Source organism: Toxorhynchites rutilus, chromosome 3, assembly GCF_029784135.1.
Source record: "Toxorhynchites rutilus septentrionalis strain SRP chromosome 3, ASM2978413v1, whole genome shotgun sequence".
Taxonomy (NCBI): domain Eukaryota; kingdom Metazoa; phylum Arthropoda; class Insecta; order Diptera; family Culicidae; genus Toxorhynchites; species Toxorhynchites rutilus.
Window position 1 is genome coordinate 181588424 of NC_073746.1, and position 27955 is coordinate 181616378.

The following is a 27955-nucleotide window of genomic DNA, read 5'->3' on the forward strand; positions in this document are numbered from 1 at the left end:
GGATTGTGTCACATTTACCCGAAAGACAGTTATCCGAACGACATCTATCCGAAAGACATTCATCCGTATTCCAATCACCCGAATGCAACATTTACCCGAATATAACATTTAGTCGAATATATTATTTACAGCTATTACATTATAGCTATATTTTTTTTATATTTAATTCTGATACACGTTATTAATATGATCACATTTGTCAATTGACTGGTATCCAAGAACTCGTATATTGCATGGGTAGAGCAAAAACGAGAGAAAGCGGTGTAGCGTAATATTATGAGAAAATGATATAGTTTCACTTTTATATTAATAAAATTATTTATTTTGTATAAATGATGGACTTTCAAAGTCGATAAAAAAATATCCAGTCATTTGGATCACGTAGCCCATTTACGTAGAAGAAACCTGTCAATTTCAAATAGTCGCCATGAAATTCATAGAATGCCATTGAAGTCTGTCGAAAAAAATGAGTGGGTTATATCTATGATATAACCGCAAGGTTCACGTGGAACTACCTTAGCTTAGCAATCATTCGTTTGTATTGATTAAATTCTTGATTGAATGAAACAGTTTCCAAATTCAATTGAGTTCAATATATTTGCTCTGTGAGTGAAAAAAATGAACAAATGCCGTGTAAAGTCAATTCATTTATTGTGATTGATTGTTCTTCGTTACAAGTAAATTTAATGACGGACCTTTTACGTTTGGTATGATGACTAGAACAAAATATATGTACGGAAGAATTATCAAACGTTTGATGAACCAGCCTAAGGCTGAAAATCTTTCCAATAAAGACAAAAAAAAATTATCGAACGATTATTTTATTTTACATTTCCCTCTGAAGTTTACATCCCAAAAGTGTACATACTTCTCGAATCTCGAATTTGCTTGAAACTGGGAAGTTCATTCGCTTCTAGTGACTGCATGATTTTCCCAGGTTCCTAAGTTTAGAAGATCATGTTAGGACAGACATATTCCACTATGCACAAAGGCAAGCGAGGACAAAAGTACTCGCAGTTTGCATTTATTTGCAGAGCCGATTTCGCCAGAAACCTCGGTTTTGAAGTCTGTGTTAGGGAAACACATTTCAATCGGAACAAAAATACCCCCGATTTGTATGAATTCGCAATGCCGATTTCCCCACGCTTCATGGATTTGAAGTCTGTGTTAGGGAAACACATTCCAGTCGGAACAAAAATACCCCCGACTTGCATGAATTTGAAATACCGATTTCTCCAGGCACCTTGGTTTAGAAATCTCTATTAGGGAACACATTTCGGTGAGAACAAAAGCTCCCCCTACTTTCGTGTGTTCTTTTTCTTCTTTTTGGCTTTAAGAGGGTTTAAACTTTTCAGTTCACTCGCCTCTAGGCTCTTTCGTGTGTTTGCAATGCCGATTTCGCTGCTTGGTTTTAAAGTCTGTGTTAGGGAACATTTTTCGATGAGAACAAAAGTCCCCCTACTTTCATGTATTTGCAATGCCGATTTCCCCAAGGCTGCTTGGTTTTGATGGCTGTGTTAGGGAAACCGTAAATCGGGCCAATCAAAACGATGCAGTTAGGGCGTTTAGATAACGCCTAATATTTTACAGTTATTCAATTGTTTATCTAATGAAAAACAACATTTTGTTAGTTGCGATAGATGCGTAGAAATATTCCCTATCAAGTGATGCAAACATCTTTCCTATCCAGTACGAAATGTTCGAGCTATAAGCATTCGAAATCTTTCATTTTTTTCCTGCATGTTCTGTGTTTAGTTTTTCATTTTACCCTCCATATATTCCGGTTAGACGTAGTCCCACGTCAAAAAAACAAAAAAATGGGTGGGTTATATCTATGATATAACCGCAAGGTTGACGTGGGACTACCGTTGGCTTAATAATCATTTGTTTGTATTGATTAAGTTATTGATTGAGTGAAACAATTTTCGAAATCAATTGAATTCAACCTATTTGCTGTGTAAGTAAAGAATTTGAACAAACGCCATGTAATGTAAGTCACCTTGGTTTAGGTGGCTGTGTTATGGAATACACTTCAGTGGGAACAAAAATTACCTCAACTTGCATGTATTTGCCATTTTCCCCAGGCACCAGGCACATCGATTCTGGTGCCTGTGTTAGAGAACATACATCGATGAGAACAAAAAAATCTCCACCACTTGCTTTTAGTTGCAATGGCAATTTACTCAGGCAGCTTTGTTTTGATAGCTGTGTTAGGGAACATACTCCGATGGAAACAAAAATGTCCCCTTCCCCACTTGCATGTATTTGCACAGCGGTTTCCCCCAGGCACATAGATTTTGAAGTCTGTGTTGGGGAAACCGTAAATTTGACCAATCAGAACGTGATTTGACCAATCCGAAATTAGATAATACTTAACATTTCACAGTTGTTCAATTGTTTATCTCATGAAAAATAACATTTCGTTCATTGTCATAGATGCGTAGAAATATTTCCTACCAATTGATGCAAACATCTTTCCGATCTATTGAAAAATGTTCGAGTTATAAGCATTCGAAATCTTTCATTTTTTCCTGCATGTTCTGTGTTTAGGTTTTCATTTTACCCCCCGTATATTCCGGTTATACGTAGTCCCACGTCAAAATTACAAAAAGACAGATGATGTGTTGGAATTAGATAAAAAAAAAAATAAACGCAGCGAAATTCTAGAGCATTTATGAGAAACAAAATCACTCGAATACCATTTATCTGGATAGAACGTTTACCCGAATGATAAATAATCCCAAATACCTGAGGAGGTTAGGCGGCCCAAGCCGCTGATGTGACGCAATCCGAATCGGCCACCGACTCGCCGTCGGAAGCGGCGGCCTCTCGCAAGCAACCGGTGTTCCACCAAACGCCTTCAGTGTTGACAATGAATAAGCCTTTACAATGTTGTAGGGTGTAAGCCGGATGAACTCGTCTCTGTATAAACTAGTTTTGCAGGATTTTCAATCCTTTGATTAACAAGAAAATCACATGTCGGCTTCAAAAGGTATACTTTTTATATAGATGATTTTATGAATTTTCTAACAAACGACGTATAGATTTCTTGTTATTAAGTTCTATTGTCACATTGAAATTTGAATTTATGCATTTCTACTTAAATATGTACTATTTTTTTAAAGTTTCAATTTTCCACACCGTTTTATACGAAATGTTTAAATATTACCAATCTTCTTTTCCTGAAAATTTAAATCTACGCATCCAAAAGATGATGCGCTTGTACGTTGCTGGGGTTATGTTGGCAGTTGATAGCTCTTTAATTTTTATGCAGCCATTGATCGTCGCTTTGGATTCTGTAAGCGACCGCCAAAAATTGCCAAATTAAATGGGAGGGAAAACCCAACCAGCGGTTTTCTGGGCCATGAGTTTAAGAGGGAACGGTTGCTGGGCGAGGAAAGATGAAATTGATGATCGCTGGTCGGGGATTAAAGGAAGTATGGTAAGCGAACAAAATTTAGCAATGAGAAGGAGCAAAAAAAAACCTGACGAAACAAAACATTGAAATGAGAACCGAAAGTGGTTGATTTTCTGGCTCTGTGTGTTAAGACTGCTGCTGCTGGTCGAGGGAAGATAACGTTTAACGGACGCGAAAACGGCAACGTTTTTTTTCCTCGGTTTGCCTCGTGTTGTGGGAAGGACTAATAAACAAGCGGCCAATTTGGAGTTAAACAGATGAACAAATCGACACCGAGCGTAGATTGGGTCGAAGGATCCCAAAGCGGATGAGTTGTATTCCCAGAAAAAGGGGGTGTTTAACGATAGCTTTGATTAAATTTCACGATAAAAAAATAATGCTATCATTTTTGTTAATCATTATCCCAGCAAATTTGTTTGATGAACCCTGGTCATTTAGGGCAGTGTAGAATTTTTCAATTTCCTCAAACTCGATTTGTGTTCCCTTTCATTCAGTTTTTTCGTCCACTCCCATGCACAAAGGCTGGTTGATAACTCACGGGAATTGATCCACACATTTAACCTGTCGATTGTGTTTTGTGCTGTGGGCTATCATTATCGATTTTTATCCGCGAAACGATGCATTGATTTCATCCGCGAAACGATGCATTCGCAGTTTCACAAACTTTACCTTTTTTCGCGCAGTTTTACTCTTTATTATCTGGAATAGGATTGGAACGTAAGTGAATGATGCATCGCTTCCAACTACTAACGCGAGAATTGCAACTGCAACTGGCTCCCCTTATGCATCGTTTAATTCACTGGATGGCATATGATGCCGATAACCGTAAAGATGTGTGCTTCGCGAATATGAAGCAATTTTTTTGAGTTTAGGGATGCAAATGATTTTCTCATCATCGATTATCGACATTATCTGGAGATGTATATTGTTCTCTCAAGGTTGTTAACACAATTAACTTATTTACACTCCTAAACATAAAAAATCACACCTTTGTGGAGCAGCATATTCACTTTCTAAAAATTCGTTTAGCCATATGCAAATTTTCTAAAATTGAAAACAACCCTACCGCAGTCTGACTTGGACACATTCAGCTAATTGGGAATCCTTCCGAGCGGCTTCGATCTTTCAACGAGCCGGATGCCTGGGCATCGTTGATGATGATTCGCCCTCACCTTCACGCGTGCTCCACGGTTTCACCATTCACGGACGATGCGAGAATCCGAAACCGAACGCAACTCGCGAAAGCGAGAAAAGACGGATGTTGATGATTCCAATTTCGGAGATTGATAGCCTAGTTTCGCTAAAATATTATCTCGGCTCGATCGGTTCGGATCGGTGAGGATTTTTTTTCTGTTTCCTGTGCGCCAACACCTTCTCTGTGGCAGCGGCCAAGGCAGAAGGTCCGGCCGGAAGCTCTGGACGCGCGCTGTTGTTGTTGATTTCATTATGATGCGAACTGCATTGCGTTCCTTCTTCCTCCCCTAATGAATGTTTGTATAAATCTGATTGGATTTCGACACGCTCATACCTGATGAGGTTGTCTATTTTTGGCCCCTTATTCCGAATATATTACAAAGTTTCAAACAAGCATTATGTTAATTGGGGAAAAGTTCTCCAGCAACAACAACTGGGTGGTGGCGGCGGTAGAACTGCCTCAAGAATTTTCCACAACGCTCACCTCATTTTCCACGCTGGGTCTAGCAGGGTAGCAGAAGAACTCACGAAGCACCGAAATTTATTAAGGATATAGCCGAATAAAGTCCTTCTTGTTTTTCTTTTGTTTTCCCCCATTTTTTCGTCCATAACACGACAAGACGAAGCAAACGAACTCCGTTTTAATTAAATTTAAGGAAATGAAAAAGCCAAAATTAATCCACTTTAAAAGGGAAGCATGGACGACGGCGGCGGCGGCGGCGGATAAACAGCGAAGATTAGCATTCTACGGTTTATTATTCAGTTCGATAGGAAACGTGGCCGAACTGTCGAACGTAAACCAACCCATTTTAGTTTTTTTTTTTTGGAGTTTACAGCTGGTACGTTTTTATTTCATTCAGGGATTATTGAAATATGATGTAATGCGTTCGATTTTCACACATTAGTTTAAGTGATGAAGTTCACATTGTGCTAGAGATTTGATAAGCTAGTCAGATACACACTCACATTTCACTCATTCTCTCATAGCAATCCCACGATAAAATATCAAGTAGCTGTACATGGTGACAGCTACTCAAAAATACGAAATTTTTTGTCTTTAAAAAAAAATAGATGGGACGCATCGGAAATATCAACCGTAAATGTTCCAACACGAATGCGATGAACTCGTCATTCTCTGGTTTTCTTAAATCGTTAATCGTTTTAACGAAAGGACATAAAAACGCCATCAAACGAAACGGCTCTACAGAAATAACAATTGATAGACTGTTCCTCGCGAGAAACACATTAGCTCCAATATTTCTTATCATTCATGTAATCACAAAAAAGTATGCGACATTTTGCTTTTAAAATTCCAGATAAATATCCCATTCGATAATAACATATACAGGGCGTGAACATTTTTTAATGTCGGTTTAATTTTCTAATAGATCATGATGCTCAATCAATGTCCTGGAAAAAGGTAATGAAGATGGTCGAATTTCGAGCGACATAGCATGCGCTGCCATAAATATTTCGCAAATAGTGACGTCAGTCGTTGTGTTTATCTTTGATTGCCCACCGCATCCATGTGAAAATGATATTTTCAGGAAGTAATTTATCAATGAAAAACGTACATTTGTGTAGATCTCCAGCTGAATATGAGGCTAATGTGATAGCGTGAAGTGAATATTTGTGAAATCACTTCGAAAAAGACGAATAAAAGTGATATTTACATGTGCCATTTTCACTCCCCCACGTTCATAGAATCAAACGAAGTTTCATTATTTTATGGTTATGAAGTTGATGTTTCGAAGGCTCTCAGTGACGGTGTGTATGTTGTGAGGTAATAATCGCCAATTAATCAGAATTTCACCGAAAATGTTACTGCTTTCGAGAAATAAGCATTCGACTGCTCTCTGGACCTTTTTACCACATGAATAATCGAAATAAGCCACGATATAATTGTCACCTGTTAGGAAACAACCAGTTGAATGATTTCATGAGAATTTTGGCTCAAATTATCATGCAACCGTGAGTACTTTCAATATTGTTTTGTTTCTTCCATATACATTCCATATAGAATGCAAATAATTACGACACGATATTTTGCTTGCCAATACAGATACACTTCGCCTACTGCTCCACCTCTATATGTACCTCATTGATGCTCAATGTAGCATTAAACAATTAATTAATTACTATTTCTAGACAACAAACAACAAAAACATGCGGGTTTTGTACTAAACTTTTGAACTTTGATGAAGAAATTTTGAAAATTGTCCAATTACAAACGCTTATATATCAATTAATTAATGTTAGATTTACGAGATCGATTCATGCAATATGAATCGATTTGAACACTCCGTAACAATTTATAACAATGAACAAAATTACCATTAGATAGGAAATTTATTCAGCAATTTTTCATTCGAACAAAAACAGTGAAGATAGTAAAACAAGTGAACAATTTAGCGAAAATGGTGGATATGTTTTTCTATACTTACTTATTTTACTTTATACTTGCACTTACGGGCGTTAGGCTTCATGGTCGAGATGGGCAAATCGTTCGTGAACGGTACGAAAGAACTAGTTTGCCAAAAAGAGAGAAGGAAGGGTCGTTCGCCATACGAACTGATTGCGAGTGAACTGTTTGGGAACAAATGAAGTGCGTCATTCACAAGAAAAATGCATGTAACGCGTAGCTTATTTCGTAAAATGCTTAATTTTGAATTCAGAAATAGGGTTGGCAAAATTAAGATTTTTATCATTGCAATAAAATTAGGTTTTCGGAAAAGCTTTAAATTTTCGATTTAATGCTTTTTTTTCAATTCATGTGCAATACTTATATACAGTGTTGCCACATTTTAATCTTTACCAGAGGTGTTAAAAATCTTTTCCATCTGTACTTATTTTTCCAAAAATCTGTACCATCGAAAATATCCGTTGTGGAAAAAATATATTTTATGAGAATAAAGAAAATACTCATTTATTTACTGTAAAGACTACACTGTATATTCCCATTGAAGAACCCTGTAATCGCCGCTAACACAACGAATTTCATCCTTATGAAACTGATCAATTATAATTAACTGTAAATGCTTTTATGATCAGCAGCAGCGATACTGCGGCGTAAAAGTCATCATGTACCGTTCTGAATCATATTTAGGACGCTTAAGGCATAAGATGCAGAAAACAGATCTAAACTTTATGCACAGGAATTATTTGGTTGATATTTTTTAATAATTTAGTTCAATATGCTTTTAAGCTTTCTACTTTGATACCTTTTTGATTGAAAACATAAAAAAATCATCGAATAAAATGCTTTTCAAATGAAGCGAATCAGAATCAAACTTCGGACACTAAATCAAATTGCGGACAGATTGAAATCAAATTTCGGACACTTTATTTTGTAATTTTTTGAACGAAAATTACATTACACCTGATTATATTTTATAGTCAACTGCGAAACACTTACCAAGCAATCACAGTAAACTGTTAACGATGATGAGAACTGATGAAACACGGGAGAAATTTAAATATTTATGAACGGGTAAATTCTACGTGCTCACGCTAAGGAAACGTCAAACACAAACGACAATGAGCAGTGTTGTGAGATTTCTGCCGATTATGTTATGATTCAAATGTAGTTCTCATGTGAAATGATAGTGAAACCAAGGGATTACTCTAATGAAGCAATTGTGATATTAATTTGATAGTTATATCATCAGTGCATTAAACATTTCAAGATATTAGAACAAAGTGTCCGAGATATGATTCAGAACGGTACCTCAATGTTGCTTTGTTTAAATATAAGAAATTACACACGTGGAAAAAATGTGTATCAATCTGTACTTTTTGACCAAAATCTGTACTCTGTATCGTACAGAATCTGTACCAAAAATAACTAAAAAATCTGTACCTTTCCAGATAAATCTGTACGTGTGGCAACACTGCTTCTATACTTTCTGTACATCAGAAAAAATACTGAGGAATCTGAGACAATTCATGATTTGGGTAAACAAATAATTTTCTAGTGGGAAAGCAAACAACAAAAAAAGTTTGTTGTTGCCTTCAATCCATTGCATGTACGTGTTATCGTGATCACCATCACCGGAGTGTTGTAAAAATTGAAAAATTGCCTTATGGGATTTTTTTCTGGCTGAACGATTTTTGAACATCATTTTCAATGAAACACAGGATGATTCTCAACAGAAAATATGCAAAATTGTGCAGATCAAATACAGCATTGTTGAGCGAGAAACATATTTTGACATTCAATTTGCGACTTTTAAAGAAGAAGCACATCTTCTTTTCCCAGTGAAAAAATCATAAAAATTTAAAAATATTCTATCTAACCTAACGATATCAATGCCAGGACATGAATAGCTGTGTTTCCTATATTTGTTGGATTCTAGTTGGGTATACTAATAATAAAGACAATAATAAAGTTTAAGAATGTACTGAAAAAGTGTCACTCCTTATCCTTTTCAGCTTAATTAAGCTAACAAAATAAAACAGACGAACGATCGATTTGTATTTTTGTAGGAACGGGTTTTTTTTTTTATTTTTATATCATTTATGATCACCGATATAACAAAACCAGAGAATGACGAGTTTTCATATTAATGTTGGAATATCTATCTAATCTTTTTGACAGTTTATTATGGAACATAGACAGGGCCACCATTTGGAGTATTGAATGAGTTTAATTTACGGATTTCTGAACAGTTACAAAAACATAATTCAAAAGTAGTTGTTCACAATAATCGAAGTCCTACGTCAAGCTATCGTCCGTGCCTCTAGACTCAGACCCTTCTACTTTTGATTACAAAGAAAACATATTATTTGTCATTATTTTCAATATTTTTTTCAGAATTTCATTACAGATGGTCAAATACTCGATTTCAGTGTGCTGTGTGAATAATTTGAAACCCGATGTCTCAAAATTGTTTTTTATCAAATATCAGTTAGTGATCTTTTAAACATTTGTTGGCATTGTTGAAAGAGACGGCGTATCTGCTACTGAAGATGCTGGTGTTTTTGATGATTTTATTACAAATTGTTCTGAAAAATCTAGTTGATGCAGGTGGAATACCGGAAACTAAATTCCTCAAAACAGTGGAAAATGTAACGATACTGCGTTGTGGTACATTGAAAAATGATAGGCTAATCTAAGGGAAGCATTACATTACAACAGAACTTTGATTTGGAATATGACAGAATTTAAAATGAAATTCTCAAAAACATAACTTCCTTTGTAAAGTCTCTTCATCTTCTAAATATTCCTTAATTGTAGAGAACAATTCCATTGTCACATAAGTTTCTTCCGCGCTATACTATGAGTGACTCTGAAAGGCGTTTTTTATATAAACATACAGGCTTCTCCAGCGTTGCCAGTCTTCCAGATTTATCTGAAATCTTCTAGACTTTTATGGATTATCCAGACATTCAGACTGTCCTTTGTCTAGTCCAGATTGTTTATGATTCGTTCAGATTTCTCCAGATTCATCACAATAATTTTACATTAACTCTTCTGGCTGACTTCAACTTTCGTGTTGATGAGTTTTCAGAAATTACTCAAAGATATACATTCATAGCAACCTAAGCTGTGGTCCCTTGTGAATCAACAAATTTGATGAGATTGATGAGTTTCTGAAAATGAAGCCTCAATGTGCGAAAATGTTCAAATGTTGATTATGTAGAGTAGGCCAAAGCGGTATCAATCAGGAACCCGAATTGACGATCAATTTTCTCAGTTCTATTTGACTTATCTGTCATATAACCTCAAACTGATGAATAAAACAAACAAACTCTTGCGAGGTAAGCCTTTGGAGTTGCAAGCTCTACATTATAGCATTTCACAATATTTTCCAACGGTATCAATTGTTTTTAAATATAATGTTATATTTTAGAAGTATACCGTCCCATATGTATCAAATATTAAAAATCATTAAAAATCGTAATTCACACCATAAAAAAAAATTAATTTTTCATAAATATCCAAACTTTTTATTCACCCTCATCCAGACATTGGCAACCCTGGGCTTAGCTCTTAGCCATTTGTGGTATCGGTTTCAGTCGCCCGGAGTTCTATCGAAGAACGTTTCGTTGGTGCTAAATTTCGAGTTGAAAGATGGAGGTCACAGCGGCCGCCTAGCAACGACGGATACGGACTTTATCAAGACTGTGCTCAATGAAAATCCGCGATATAGTGTAAGTGAGATAGTGGCTGTCATTAATATTCCCAAGACAATGGGGTTGGGGCAGTTTGGGTTCCACACCTATTGATGGAGACCGATCCTATGAACTGCAGCTCTACGTGCGCTTTGCTTCTCTAGCGACCTGAAAGGGATACTTTCTCGAAGAGTTTTGACTCTGCAGACGAAACTTGGATTTACCAAAATGTTATACCACAATCTCTAAGTTTAAAAAAAATCAAACTGTGGTGAAGCCTGCACTTCTTCCGAAGATGTTTTTTTTGTAATACACAAATACACAAACAAATACACAAACAAATACACAAATACACAAATACACAAATGGAATAAAAACGCACCTAGATGAATATTTTGTCGATAAGTTTGAACAATTTTGGAAAGACGGTATAATGAGACTTCCCGAGTGATTGAAGATGGTTATAGAACAGAACGGCTCATATATATATCATAATGAATCTATCTTAAACAACAAATATCGTGGTCTATTTGGTCAGCCTAGCCTATGAAACTAACTGTCGGATGAATCATAAATATCAAGCATAATCTACCCGAAAAACACGGGTTCAGATTGGTCGCGCACAAGCAATATGTAGTTTCCCAGTATTTCATTCGATACGAATACGGGACTGTGTATGTTAACTGAAAAAATATCGCCGCAATAGCCGTTATAGCTATAACACCAAGAAGAATAAATCTTGCGAAGCGTAATCAGTGTATCGCCAGCTTGTGTATTATTCTCAGGAAGAGAAAATGAACCATGAATTAATTGCCTTGAGTTGATTCTACAAATTCACGCAAGCCATCGGCTCTTTCCAGGGCCATTAAAACTTTCTACTCAAGAGTTATTTAAAAATGTTGATGCATCCATTAATAATATCCGAAGTAATGAACGAATGAATTGAACAAAAGATTCTCGTAGTCGTCTTAAGTCAACAACGAAGTCGTGTCCTGGATGCAATCCTCTACAATTTTGCTGTCTCAATCACAAATTGCTTGCCAAACAAGAAATTGTTTTGGGGTATTTCGAAGGTTTTTTTTGTTCTGAAGCACCCAGGCGATGTATTTCTGAAAATTACAACATAGGGAGTCGTTTGTATGAAAGCTTGCAGGGCCTATATTCCATTGTTCTTAACATCGCATGTAAATTTTCAACAAATAATTCCAATGCAATCATCGTGGCAGTTGAGGACTCTTCTTATGATTTTGTACGACATCTGTTCAGATTGAAGGTTTGATTTTTGGACGGATACAGAAATGTTTTCTTTATTCCAACCGTCAAGTTTTTGTCATTCTTTGGTTTTTGTGCCGCAAGTTTCAGTCAAACACAAGAAAATGTTTTCACTACACTATTTAAGGTAGATTTTGCTCCAATCCAATTTTTTTATGGGGTAATGGTATCGAACGAATTCAAATTTTCATTACGACTCTGCGATATTTATTCGCGCATGTTTTTTGAATTCATCGTGATATTGGACATCGCTTGTGAGCTTTCAAAATCGATACACTCAATCAGCTTTGTTTGAGTGAAATGTTTCGCTCATGGTTGAAATATTTCAAAAAAAAGAAGTCCACTCGATTACGCTTCAACAACACCAAACCGGCTGTTGAACCATCATCGCGCCGCTTTTTTTGGTCGACAGTCAGCAAACGCAGCACCTATCGCGCAGATAGCTTTTTCATGTCCAGAGTATTGGCAAAATGTATCCCAATCGTTCTTTTAAAATGCCTACGGCTTCAGTTAACTCGCGTAACTTCAATTTACGATCGTTTAATATGTGTCGATGCACTTGTTTTACGATTTCTGGATTCGTAGTCTCTTTCGGCCTTCCAGAGCGAGGTGCATCTGCGGTGCTTGTACGGCCCATTTTAAATTCCGCAAACCACTGATAAACTGTTTTTCTCGAAGGAGCAGAAGTGGAATAACATTTCGTCAACCACTGCATTGATTGTTCAGGAGTTTTTCCCACCAAAAAAACAATGTTTGATCAAAATGCGATATTCCTCTTTTTCCATTTTCTATACGAATGCTCAGGTAGCTCATGAACTTCACACATAAGCTGTGTGTGTCAAATGCATTGAAAAAGGGTGTAAATTGCCCGCTGACAAGAGCGAAACTATGTAAGAGAAATTGCAAGTGTTGTGCTTTTACGTTCTTTTACGTTACGCATTTGTGTTTCGAGCAACCGATTTACGCGCGGCCGTTGTATTAGTTGCGCGTTATTGGCGATAGGAAAAGTTAAGAGGACAAATGAGCAAAACAAATGTAAAGAAAAATGGGATTGGTTTCAATTTTTATCAATTTAAATTATTTGGAGACCATAGAATTGCAATGGTCAACAAATCAAAGAAAAATTTCAATTTAATTGGTGTGAAAATCACCAAAATCCGCTTGCAACAAAAATTGTTACTAATGTTAAAACTATTTCCTAAAAACGTTATACGTATTCTGATTTACCTCCCCAAGAAAAAGGGCTACGTCTTTGTCGAAAGACAATCTTTCATCACCTCAAGGACATTCATATTGGAGATCCCAGTCCAAAATTTGTGATGCGAAACACCTTTGTAATCCTTGAATATCTGGACGCAGTCTTCTTACATATGACATTGATTATGCAATCGCCAAAATCGCAATTCAATTGCTGAATTCAATGTTTTGATTGTGTCTCGTACTCATGATCCCACGCCTTATTTCTAATAATGATACGTTTGATGAATGCTGGGCCGGATGCAACCTTGGTAAGCATGTCTTTGGCGATCTTAACGCGATTCTTCTCGACATCGACGGTGGGAACTCAAATCATTACCTTGAATGGCTCGAGGTACCGAGGCTATCGAAACAAATTTCACTGACCAGAACTAATGATACATAACAGTGATAAGTTGGCCTCACAGAACAATCAAATTGTTCCAAGTGCCATTGGTTGTCGTTTGCTGTAAAATGTCCTCAAGTGGACTCTCGCTAACCATAATACGATAAACGCAATGAAAAAGCATTGCTGGGGGATTAATAATGAGAATGTGTTCTTCATCGGCACTTGCCATCCGACGGACCACCGCACCGGGGTCCGCTTCCCGCGAACGATTCAGACAAATTTATATTTTCGAAACTTTTTTCATCAGTGTAAAAATGGTGCTTCACGCCATTTTCTCCGTAGTTAAAGATAGAGGTGTGAAAAGCTGGTCCTCACCGCAAAACGTTACCTACCGAACTACACTTTGGAGCGAGTGAGCACTCGCGCGGAAAGTTTTTGCCAGGAGAGTGAAAACTAATTTTCATAAATTAGGCATTAAAATCAAAATGTGCTCTCGTTCTGCTACCAACGCGGTGCAAAACGTGGAGAATCGACTACGGGAAAATTTACCTAACCTCATTATGATTTTGAGGTTAATTATTCAGATTCTTTTTTCTTGTTGTTGGGCAAAAGTGCTGGGAGTGATTTTTGATTACATGAGCTAATTCGAGTGGCTCCGAATTGCGACAATTGCCTGTGGCAAAATATTCGTACATCCTTTAGCTTCATGATTTATTCCGTAGCAGATTGGATTCCGATTTCGAATTGAAATTCGGTGCAGACGGCAATGGGTTTGTGTTTATTGATTTAGTTTACTGATATGTACAAAGCACATTTTGTTTACTTTCCACTTGTACAAATAGGACAAAACTTCTCGTTCTCAACGGTCGGTACTGTTTTCCGAGCATGCTTTGTAAGAGAGAGCAAAATGGAATGGTCGGTAGAGTCCCAATAACATCCGTATCAGGCACTGAGTCAAAGGATAGCAAAGGTTTGACTTTTTCTTGCAGATGAGAAGTCTCCAGCCTCCGAAGCATGGATCTGTAACTACATTGGACATAGCAGACGCTTATTTCGAATTCGGATGTTGTGCATGTGTGGAGATGATATGCAAAGTGCCAGATGGGGAGCAGTCCAAGATCTCCGTTTGGTACTTTATTTGGAATGTAAACCTGTGCTATTCGCAACACTAAGGGATGAAAGTGCGGTCATATTGGTCAAAATGCATCCTTGAGTTCACGTTTAGTTCGTGAATAAATTTCATGGAATTAAGAACAACTAGCACACTAATTTGCCAAAACTTATTCAATTGCAACTGAGAGAGAGAGGATAGATTATATCCTATTGAAAATTAACGTTTCGCACCGACGATGTGCTTCCGACAACTTAGGCAGTGAAACTCATCCGCAACGGGGCTATACACCTATAATCCTTGCCCTGGCCCTTTCCAAGTGGGCAGAAGTAGATGAGCTAAACCATATGGAAGCCCGGTGACACGTTCCCAGCGATGGAAGCTTGTGTTACCTATCCGATGGTTCGCCCCTGCAGTGACATGGAGAAAAAGTAATGAAAATTTCCTACACAACATTTCAATTCCGAACTATCTCGTTCTCGGACCGAGGACCAGCAGTTTTCCTTACCTTTCGTTTTTGGTATGCTGCTATGGGAACAACATGACACCGGAGTGTACCGGAGAGGCCAGTGAAATATGCAAATACACAACTATTTCACAAAACTGCCGACTGCTGAGTGCTCGTTCGAAGAATGGTGCAAAACTAATCTGTTGCTAGCGAGACAGTCCCATCCAACCACATTCCGCCATTCGTCTCATCACTTTTGATGGTGCAGCAAATTCTCAAAGTTATAAAACCGTAAATTGGTCGTAAAGAAAATTGAATCGACTGTCTGTTGGACTTTCCTTTCGTCGGAACACTGTGGGCCTGACGAAGCAAATTTGCAACTTACTACGGAAATAATCGCCTCGCACCAGCCATATCCGAGCCGGAACAGAAGCAGGGGGACCGTGACGGGCAGTGACGGAACCCGAAATGAGCCACAAATCAACAGTTTGTGAACGGTAGATACAACGGAAGAAAATGCTGCAATTAATGAGGATGCTGGAGAGTGGCGCACAGCACACACTGGGGAAAATCTCGGGTAAGGGATAAATTGTTTTTCTTCCATTTTGGTCGATACAAACGAAGATAAGTGCCATGCGAACGGTGCTCCTCACAGAATCACACGCCCCGAGAAGCAGCAGTGATTCGTATTTAAAATTCAATTAAACTTACTTTCGAATCGGGGGCTACCGTTCCGATTTTGAATCGTATGCAGTATTCAAAAATCAGCTGAGATGAAATTCGTCCTGATAATCGCAATAAAGTAGAGGACGGTGGTTCCAAATCGAAAAGAGTCTCCGTCGAAATGAGAATGGCGCTGTCTACCGATTACCGCTACCGCTATCGCTAAAACTATATAACAGTTCGTCTGAAAAGTTTGTAAGGCAACACAGTAAAACATTTTTTTCTTTTTTGCCAAATTCAATTCTATTTTTCAACATGATTGCCTTCGAGGGCGATAAAGCGATTATAGCGATCTTGCAACTTTTCGTTACCATTTTTATAATACATAGTAGTGATTTTGGTTTTTCCTCAAAATTGGCCTCAGTTTCGGTAATCACTTCATCATCGGTCTTAAATTTCTTGCCAGCGAGTTTTCTCTTAAGGTCTGCGAACAGAAAACAGCCGCTGGTGGCCAGATCTGGAGAATACGGTGGATGCGGAAGCAATTCGAAGCCCAATTCATGCAAATTTGCCATCGTTTTCATTGATTTGTGATTTTTCCATTAACAAAAGTTGACAAAAGTTGCTTCACTCTCAATGTTGTAACTCATGAACCAATCGACCGATTGCTGTCAAATTTTGACACGTATCCATTGAAGGATGGTGCTTTGAGATAGTCAAGTAGATTTTTGCAAGAGACATCTAGACGTCAACCTTACGAACTTTTCAGCCGAACTGTTAGATGAAGAAAGCAGGAAAAATTACAACCAGAACCAAATTGTGAGTGTTGTGACGCATTTTCTTTACCATTACTGGAATTCAAAATATGTAAGTACTTGCTGATAATCACCTTCAATGATGAAAACCCCCCCCCCCCCAAGATATGGGTATTGAGTGAAAAGGCTTTGATGAGTCGTAGATTTATGAGTAGAATATCACTATGCACGATAACATTTATTATATTACATTGGTTACATAAATTTGAGTGTATTTTCCGTAGAGTTATCATTATTTGACTTTTGACGAAATTTTGATGGCATATCTATATTCCAATACGTGGTGGCGGAAATTAGAAGAGTCATTCTGCTCAGAAGAAATGACTTTTAAAGTATCATGTAAGGCGATGATGGATCACAAAACCGATATCTGCCACTAACCTTCAAACATAGCATAATAAATTTGTAGATTTGGGGTTTTTTCCAACAGTTTTTCTTGTAATTGTCATGGCTTAATCTAAATTAAATGAACCCACCAATCAGCGGCGAATAAAAAAACAACCGTTTTCATATATGTACAACTGCTATGAGTGGCAAAACGTATAACCTGGCGTACTTAAATCTGCTGTATGGTCTTATTTCCTATTCGGAATACAAAACCGCGGTGTAAGAGATGCTCAAATGTGATTAAACGTGAAGGATCGAACACGAGCGGTATCAAATGCATCTTAAAGGTCTTGACATAACTCTAAAAAACGGTTCGCTACTCCAGAAACCGCTGATGATTAGCCTCAAACTTCTTCGTTCCTAAAAAGCTCTGGCACGATTTGCTGCTGCTGGACAGTTTAGTGGATGATTTTAACCTCAAGGTGATTGACCTCTAATTTTCGGCAGGGTCTACTTGCCCGAGGTTTTAGAGGAATTCCAAAAACTCATGACTCATGAATAGGAAGCACCGATGTTTGGATATTAGAATGACAATAAGAATGGTCATCTCGAGTTCACAAACGTGAATTCCTGCAAAATGTTGATTCGGACAAAAAACTACCATATGCAAAGTATCAGCTCAATCGGACTTCATTTACTAGTGTCGCAAAGTCGTCAGAGTTAGAGTTTCTTGGAAACCGAAAAATAACCCTAAAATCACCCAAAGCTAACAGGTAATCACTAAATCAACAGATATTTCCAGGATTGAACTGCATTCATTTCTATATGACAGCAAAGGTTTATTGAACTCTTTATAAGACCGTGCCAACTTTAATGCGACCCGCAAAAAATATTTTTTTAGTTGCACTTGGAATATTATTCCAATATTTTGCTTAACCCACGACTTCTAAAGATATCTGGGAATACTCTAATTTTTTAGGGCTGTTGAAAATGTACCATAATAATTTGGGAGTAATTTTTATGTAGAAAAACCGCGATTTTAGGGCCTCCTGTACTCGCACACAACATCATAACTCGCGCACGGCATCACAGACTGTGCGTGTCTCTGTTATATTGCTATTGTGTATTTTCAGGCGTTATTGGCATTTATTTAAGGAAAAAGATATAATTGAACGAAGAAACTCCCGATAATATGCGTTCTTAAACTTCATTCAGTTTTGATGGTCATTTAATTCACCCTCTTCAAAATAAAATTATTGATTCTCAGTCTGTGAGACCGTTTGGTTGGAAGTTTAGTTCTACTGTTTAAGATCATGCAGTTCTTTCAACAACATAAATTGTGTATTTGATGAAAAATTCAAATTTTCAATTTTTTCTTTGTAAGTCTATAATTTTTTTTTTGCTGCACTAGAAATATTGTTTTAATTTTAACCAAACCAAAGGCTATGGCAACTATATTGCCACCATTTTTTTCAACTGTTTCAATAGTTAATGCTTTATCAATGGTAAATATGTGTTCTTCCTCATGTAAGGATTATGTTCTCTGCAGTCCACGGCCTTATGAAGGGTTGAAGCTTTAGGGATTCCTAAGTCTTTGTTGGACCTTGTTCTGGAGCAATGGAACACTTCAGTCGATAACAAAAATGCGCTACGTCGAATTTATTTTTAGAGGTTGTTCACGATAATCCAGAACGTGGTATGGCTTTAAAACCATACAATAGAAGAAAAACAGTAATAATGCATGCTACATATTTTTACCATCTACTAGGCTCAAAACAGCAATTTAAAATAAATTTAAAATTGATTTGAAAAATATTCCTTATCGTTTTACGTTCGTAGTCTTTCGAGGAAAGAACAGATAAAAATCAAAAATTCAAAAAAAACCACTTCGTGAACAAAGTTCGTCTGCTCATTTTTGGAGTTCATATTGTGAAATGCCATTTTTTCCAGTAAACAGTAAATTTCGACGTTTCATGCAATTCGAGGTCATTAAGCAACAGTTTTTTTTTGAAAACCTCCATTTCATGTAAACCTCACTTTCCGTTTTTTGAAAAACTTAAACTTTGATAACTTTGCGACACTAATAAACGAAGTCCGCTGAAATTTTGCACTATTTTTTCATGGAAGTCAGCATTTTGCAGAAAGTCCCTTTCAAAAATTCACAGGTCACTTCTATAAATCATTCATTGGTACTCTAATGGGTATAAACAACACAGACTTCAAATCTTGTAGTAAAGTGAATCGCTGAATCAATGGATGCAAAATGAAACTGTGTGTCCTTTCTAGGACAACATCTACAAAAATTCAGATTATCGGTATTTACTCAACGATTACAATTGCAAGCTAATCCGAAGATTGAAAGTCTTCCACTGTTAGAACAGTGGAAGAACTAATCTGTTTAGTTTTAATATTTTACCATATCTATCTCATCTTATTTTAGGCTCAGTGGATCGCTTAGATTGCGAAAATGCACAGATTGTTGTGTTCGGAAGTAAGGAAGAAGATTTACCCGTCCTAAAACCATAATCCATACCGAATTCGGAAAAGAACTCTGTCAGGTGACAGATTGTGAAACCCGCTGGAACAGTCAACTCCCAACTAGTACTGAAGATGTTTCATAACATGAAGGGATAGATTGAAAAAGCGTTCAATGAATTGGAGAGTCACACAATATTCCGCTTCAACGATGAAAGGTTTGGAACGATAAAGAAGCTGTTTCGTGCTCTAAAACTCGTCCAAGTCGCAGTGGAGTATCTTTGTCGTGAATATTGTCCACGTTAATCAGACGTGGCTGGGCAAGTGCACTCTGAAAAGTCGTGCATCGTTGGTTTTTTTCATCCCATCTGTTTATTTTTATTAGGCTCATTTGGCAATTCAGTTGTAACAGAGCCGAATTTATTCGTGTACATATTTATCTCACGATAATTTGTTGTATATTACACTGTGGCTATTTAGGCCCAAGAGTATTCCTATTGTTCGAATGTTCACCAGTTGGACCATACACAGCGGGACTGTTGCGGGACCAATTACCGATGCAGCAGACCGGTATTACCGTCACTTGATGATCGTTGCGTGGACGTCATAGCTAGAATAACACACAAAGATGATCAATTCATGGCCCTGAGTTACGATCTCATGATCGTTTGATTAGTAGCGGACACGCAACCAATTAGGCTACGAAGACTTCGAGAGCTATATTAATTAGGCAACCAGTTGAAATCCTATCGGTTGCAATTGGGGAAGCGGACACCATCGAAAAGTTGGTTCAGGATGATTTCATGTAAGATAATTTGTAAGCAAATGAAAAAAATGAGATGTGGTTCCCACAAAGGAAAATATTCGTGTTGGCAACTAGCTTGACTTTGCTTACAGGATTTTTAAAACTGTTAAAAACATGTTCGTACTACGAATCCGGAACGTACCTCTCCATGTTGTTCGGTGCTTTCATATTATCTACTATGTAACATGTAACTATGTAGCATGTATTACTCAGTTCGGCTGAAAAATTTATAAGGCAACACAGTAAAAATATTTTTTTTTGTAAAATTCAATTTTATCATTCAACATAATTACCTTCGAGGGCGATATAGCGATTATAGCGATCTTGCAACTTGATACCATTTTTATAGTTCTCTTTCGGGTTTTCCTCAAAAAAGGCCTCAGTTTAGGTGATCACTTCATCATCGGTCCTCAATTTCTTGCCAGCGAGCATTCTCTTCAGGTCTGCGAACAGAAAATAGTCGCTGGGGGGTCAGATCTGGAGAATACGGTAGATGCGGAAGCAAATCGAAGCCATCAATTTTGCCATCGTTTTCATTGATTTGTGATTTTTCCATTAACAAAAGTTGACAAAAGTTGCTTCACTCTCAATGCTGTAACTCGCGAACCAATCGACCGATTGTCGTCAAATTTTGACACGTATCCATTGGAAAATGGTGCTTTGTGATAGTCAAGTAGATTTTTGCAAGAGGCGCCATCTAGACGTCAACCTTTTGAACTTTCCAGTCGAACTGTTAGTATTGCTACTAAAATACTTAATGGTATGGGTGATGAATTCTTTACTTTTTAATGACCAAATTTGGAAAAATAATCCACTTCTTACCCATCGAATGAACTTTTTTTGATGTAGTATTAAATCTTTTGGGAACATATTGCGGGTGCAAATTGAAAAACAAAAAAGCGGTTGCATCGCGAAAATTGTTCAGTAACGAGCGCTTATTGCTCAGTTATTTCCTGATGAGTTTACGAGGTTTTTGCATCAATCGATTTTTCCCCTAACAATCTATTGCAATGAGGATAATTATATATTTTATGAAACTAACAATTGAAAAATGTCATGGCAACCTAATACCCCCTCTCCAACCCCCGACAATTGGAATTAAGGGGCGATAGCGGCATTCGTGAGCATTCGATAATAGAACTGCTACTTTTATCATAAAATGTGGCTCCGTTCAGTCCGGCGACAGAAAAGAAATGATATTGGGGAAGAAGATTCACATATCACTTCGCAATCACAACTAAATGGATATTTCTTCTTCTTCATCATCTTGTTGAATTATGGAGACATTTAACTACTGGAGGATGGGATGAAGAGAGAGAAGTAGTTAGAGGTAATTGTAACGTTTGTAACGTTCATTCGTCTCTAGCCCTGAGAAGGGCCCTTGGGGATAACGCAATCCAAACTTTTTCTCCACCTGTCTTGGCAAAGACACTTCATTGTCGTTCGACGCTACTCAGAAAACCTTGTTTCCGTAAACATCAAATGACGTTCTTGAAATGGATTTCCGAGCGGGCACCAGTTCACATACAGATTTGTGATTCCTTGAGCCTGTTTTCAAAGCAATGTTTAAGCTATTGAAACAAGTTTTCGGGTCAAAAATTAACAATCATATAACTCTTAGACATTTTATCTTTTGAATAAAATGCTTACAATCCACTTCGTTTCACTTGAAAAGAAATATTAACGATCAAAGCAGGAATCGATTTCTCCTCGAAAATACCCAGGATAAATAATACCCCCTCCCGGCAATTAGAATAATCGATTGATTGTGGCATTCATCGACAAATTATATTGAAACTCTTGCTTTCATCAAACAATATGGTTTCTTTGATATAATATTTTCTAAACAATATCAAACATTTTTTTTCTATTCTATCAAATCCATAGCCAATGTCACCATTTGTAAACAATCTGTATCGAATTGTCACCCACACTTCGTTTTTCGCTAAATGCTTCGTTCGGTTCGACTGCAAAAAAGAATTCGAATTGTGAGTATAGTGTTTAGGCGATCGAGCGAGACCATCTTCCCGTCATTTTCCAATCACAACTAAGCTGATTTCCTTTTTTTTTTTACAACTTAAATGCATTTTTATTCAAATGTTTTGTTATTTGAATACATATTTTACAGTGCAAGTGACACAATCTGGGCTTTTCATCTTTGGTTCAGCTTTTGGAGATAAAATCATACTGTTGAGCAAAAGTTCCTTATTTCTAATTTGGCAGTTGTTCACCATTTTTAATGGTACTGTCTGAATTTAAATTGGAAAGAGACTATTTATAAATTACTAACTAACTAACTAATAACTAATTAACTAACTAACTAACTAACTAACTAACTAACTAACTAATCTACTATATACAATTTTTTTATCAGGTCAAATTCAGAGGATCTAGATTTCTCAACAAATTTAGCTTTTTTTTCATTCATAATTAAATCTAGTTTTTGGATATCAGCCTCTTGGTGTAGGTACGAGATCCTTGTGTCAAAAGGACGATCAAGGATCATCCTAAATGCACGATTTTGCGCCATTTGGAGTTTGTTCCTGTGAGTCTGAGTACACGACCTCCACACCACAATTGCATAAAGGATGGCAGGAGCTATAATTTGATTGTAGACGACCAGTTTGTTCACCTTTGAGAGACGGGATCGTCGACAGATCAGAGGGTACATAGATCGAACCAAAGCGGAACACCTATTCAAATTCTTCTCGACGTGCTGACGGAAGAGGAGTTTCTGATCTATCACTAGCCCCAAATATGTTACTTCAGCGGACCACTCAACCCTTGTGCCATGCATCACCACAACGCAAGATGGAGGAGGTTTGAGTTCGGGAGACTTCCTGAGCAGGAACATGATTGTTTGGGTTTTGGAGGCATTGATTTTGATGTTCCATATGTTAGCATAATCAACAAAGGCGTCAAGGCATCGTTGAAGCCTGTTTGTAATTTCACGAGGCATCCTCCCTTGACGGCAATTGCGGTGTCATCTGCGAACAGAAAGGACGCGCAGCCATCACCCAGGGGAGGAGTGTCAGAGGTGTAAAGGCTGTACAGCAAAGGGCCCAGCAGACTTCCCTGCGGGACCCCTGCCTGTATGGAGAATGTGTTTGACAAACAGCCATTCAACGATACCCTGAATGACCTTTGCTGAAGGTAACACCGGATGATTTTCACGAGATAAATTGGAATGTTAAAGGAACAGAGCTTATATACAAGCCCGTCATGTGGAGCCGATCTGGCGTGAAGGTAACATCCATACTTCTCACGCTCAAGATCACGAGTTCAATTCTCACTCCCGACATTCTTCCAAAATGGAAGGTAAAAGTGACGAACCAGCCCGAAGTGTTGAGAGTCACTCTAATACAGAGAAAAAAAACAAGCCCGTCATGCCAGACACTGTCGGAAGTCTTTTCGACATCCAACAGTGCCATGGCTGTGGACTTGGATACAGTCCTGTTCCTTTGGATGGTGTTCACCACTCTCACTAGTCGGTGGATAGTGGAATGCCCCCGTCTAAACCCAAACTGTTCAGGTAGCAGGATGTTGTTGATCTCAACAATGTTTTTCAATCGGTATAAAAACATTTTTTTCAAAAAGTTTGCCCATCGCTGAAAGGAAGGAAGCTTGAAGGTAGAGTTGGATCCTTCCCGGGTTTAAGCTGATTACCGAGCGAGCGCCAGTTTGTATACAGATTTGTGTGATATCAATAATCTGTTTTCAAAGCATTTTTAAGCTTTTGAAACAATTTTTCGAGTCAATAAGTAAGTTTTTTTATCCTGCGATTTCATACTCTCCCAAGCTTCTGCATATGCCCGAGGTCGTTTGAAAGTTGCACTGAACTGCTGTATAAGATATGTTTATAATCTCAACCGGTATTCAAACGTGACTCATTTACAACACACTTTACTAGGCTGCTCATTTGAAAAATTTACCAAAATGAGGACTGTTCATTTAATATATCGACTAATAAAAACACAACAACCAACTTACTTATTCAACAAACTTGTTCCTCTGAGATCGCAAAGAGGGAAAAAATTCGCTATTCAACGATGCAGAACGTCACATTACTCGGATTCGATTTTTGTAAGAGGTATTAGTTATTGGAATGCTTTACCGCATGAGCTACAAACAATGACTTCAATTAAGAGTTTTAATAGAGGTTGTTTAGAGCATTTTTGCCAGTGAATAAGAAATGTTTTTGTCAGTCAATTAGGGATGTTTTTGAGAATGACGCACTTCATTAATCACCATATTGTATCTTGAACATAAAAGACAAATGTCTTAAGTTTGTGAGAATAAACAATAACAATAACAATAACAATAACAATAAGTAACAATCATATAAATCTTAGACACTTTATCTTTCGAATTAAATGGTTGGAGTTGTGAGAATGCGATGTCTGATCGAATGAATTAGAGTTCGGCCTGTAGAATAAAAGCCGACGTCTGAAAGTTTGGCGGAAAGCGACAATGGACTAAAAAGATAGACCACCAACCAACCACAGAAGAATAGATTTTACGGTTTGAGATTATTTCTCATGATTTTTATCGCAATGTTCGTGACATGCAGTCACCAAAATTTTCAAATTAAATGAATTCATTAACCACTCAGCGATGTGGGAAATTTTCGCAAACAGCTACATCATTTGTGCATATATGAGATTTAGTGTGGATTAGATTTCTAACGTAATAATGACACAATAATTGAAATTCCATTGATTATTGTACCCAAATCACACAGGTATACGAATTTTCACAAACGCCCCAAAAACGAGCCGTGACACATCTGGAACTGTAATTGACTCGCAGGTGGCAGAAAATTTGATTAATTTGTTTTCATCGTCATTATGCAAATGGGCGACACATTTTCACACACGCACAATATGTTGCACCCGATACGTCATCAGGAGGCGTTTTCTTTGCCTTTGGTATGATTGATTAATTCCGTCACATCATGAATATAATTACGGTGGGTCGCAACATGGCGACACACACACACACACATTTCAGCGGGGGGTTAAAAAGATTAACCACCATCCACCTGGGGATCTTCGAGATACGAGAGCCATTCGTCGGTTCATTCGATCAAATAATACCTCCCCGGAGGATGCGACCACCAGATCGAATCAATTCTGCGAAGGAAAAAAAAACACCCAGATGATCCGATAAACAAGAGCAAACACAATGAAACTATAATTTGCATACATAATTGTTTGTGGCTCCTCATTTACATACCGCCACATTAAATTCCGCACGGACTGAGTTCGTTCTGGATGCAAGAACCGCCGCCAGCAGCAGCCGGCTGTTGTTTTGGAACTAATTACGGTGAGAATTTCCCCGCGCCCATAACCCGCGGCAGGCAACAGTTGGCACCAATTTTCGTCAGGTCCTCCTCTGCAATCCGTTTCTTAATGCGTGGAAGCATAAATCTTCTGGTTTAATATTCCTAAACGTGGCACAATAATAGCCCGTTCACAAAGCCCATATCCAAAGGCACTTTTCCGAGAGCTGATTAAAGTGTTGCGATAATGAATGTCTTCTTAAAATTGTAATCCCTAATTAGTTGAAATTTATGCAAAAATGCCCGCACCGTTGGCTTAAAGCTCTCGCCAAAGATATATTCTGTTTTAATTGGACTCGTTGGGATTCGGCGGAAACGAGATGCATTCTGGTGGACGAAACTATGCTCCCATAAATCGCCAGTTTTGATCGAATTCAAAGATTTATGCCACTTACCTAGATCGAGCGTTTCGACGTGTAAAAACACCTCCAGAAAGATGAGCACCAGCACAAATTTGATCCACCAGGTGACGGCATTGACTAACACTTCCGGTGAACGTATCACTGCCATTTTGTCATTCAAACTTCTCACCAAAAAGCTAACTAATTTCCGTTTCGCAAATGCTGATGCTGTTTTATTCGTGACAATGGCGCGTTTTTTTTTTTGCTATTTGCTGTTCGTCGATATGTATGTTAAAACTTTTCAAACTCGTTCCTGTGGTTCGTCATTTCCGTTTTTCCCCTAGCGATGGCGTCGGCAAATTCGAGACCTGCAAAAATTGTGGAAAGAAATAAGAAAGAAATTTTAATTTGCGCCATGTGTGGTTGGAACTTATGAGAGGCGTGCGGCGCCGCGAATAGCGCTGAATCAGATTTTGTGAAACCGATTACCGATTCCGAGGCCTAAATTTAGCAACAAATCGACGGCAGTTTAATATGACAAAGTTTATAGCCACGGTGGTACAATTAATATTAATTGAGAGCAGACTCAGGACCAAATGTTGAACCATTCGAAAGCGCGTTCGTCTGGAGCTGGTTCGCATTAATTTTATTGCAAAGTATGGAAAGAGAAGTTCGGAGCGACTTCGCGGCTGCCAATCTTAATTTTTAGCCGTTTTTTGCAGCAGAAATGAAAACGAGCGTCGGTCGGTCGGAACAAAGTTCAAGGTTCCATTAGTTTTATTTTATTCAAGAGGTAATTCCGGTACAAATCTTCCGCGAGCATTCCGCGAGAGGGCGCACACATTGAGTTGTGGGGCAGTAAAATTAACTACGAAAATCGGCGGTGGTGCACAAACTGCGCCGCTCTTCCGTATTTAATTACTTCGAATAAGTGATATCATAAATTTTAATTAAATTCATCTTTACGACATTGCCTCCGCCCCAAATCCGAATACCGGAACGCCCCCCGGCCTTGGAAGAGTTCTGCGCGCGGATTATCGCTGTGCGGAAAGCGTTGCTTACATGGTTCGGATTCGCCTTCCGCCGTAATGTGTTGCGTTCCGCGTTTTCAGAAGGAATGGCTCTGTGCTGAAAGTTGAAAGTACATCATTGCAACGGAGGGCAGCTCGTGAGCTCACGTCGGCCTATATTCCCTGCCAGCGGAATGGTTTCGCACAGGCACAAATCATCTCGATAAGGCTGATGTAGCGTGGAATGTAGGTATGGATCATGCAATGAATTTGAGTTTGAGGGTTCTTTTTTCCACTCTATGAGCACGCTGCGAATCTGTTCATCCTTGCGGTGAGTAGTGATAGAAATTTGTTTGAACGAAGGAATGTTTGGAGGCTGCAAGTTATGATACATTGGCCCGAGAAATTCCAGGCTGAACTGAAACTCGCTTAAGGGTACGATTCGATTGATGAATAATGCGAGGGAAATACACTAACCGCATTGCATTACAGGGAATGTTTGTACATCAGAAGCAGCATATTTATGAGCGCTCACAGTGAGAAAAAGGTTCTATTTCGCATATATATGACGTGGGGAAAGTTCATCCACCTCCCATCAAACCGACAGTTTCCTTCAAATAATCCAGCAAAATTAAGAACACAATTTTTATCAATATTAGGCTTAGGATAGAGGAGTTTGAAAATAACATAAAATATCTGCAGGAATATAAATGGGCAACTCCCATGTGTTAATGTAAATCATTCTAACATGCGAGTTTGACAGTTGTAACGTGCTTTTCAAAAAATGTGATTTTCTACTTTTGTTCATTAAAACCGATTTATAGGCGATATCTGTAAATCTAACTGATTTTGTTGGGTACCCAGTGGATGTTTTAGAGGACGGTTACGGTAAGAAAATATACATTTTCCAAACGCTTCCATATTTTCCGTGTCAGTTTAATCACAGACCAAATGGGTGATCTTTCTATGCAAGATGTCTCTACATTTAACATCCCTGTAGCCCTATGATGAGAGGAAGTGGAGAATGAGCTTTAGG

General features: G+C 38.0%; 1 protein-coding gene across 4 annotated transcripts in view; it reads right to left on the reverse strand.

Annotated features, from left to right (window-relative positions):
• LOC129775535 (discoidin domain-containing receptor 2) overlaps nucleotides 1–27955 on the reverse strand; it is a 631586-nt gene that overhangs the window by 376304 nt on the left and 227327 nt on the right. For all 4 annotated transcript variants that reach the window (XM_055780375.1, XM_055780374.1, XM_055780376.1 and 1 more), the window contains one exon: nucleotides 25964–26277. In XM_055780375.1, coding sequence (XP_055636350.1) covers nucleotides 25964–26078 — 115 coding nt within the window. In that variant the 5' untranslated portion in view covers nucleotides 26079–26277. The remainder of the gene's footprint in view (nucleotides 1–25963; nucleotides 26278–27955) is intronic.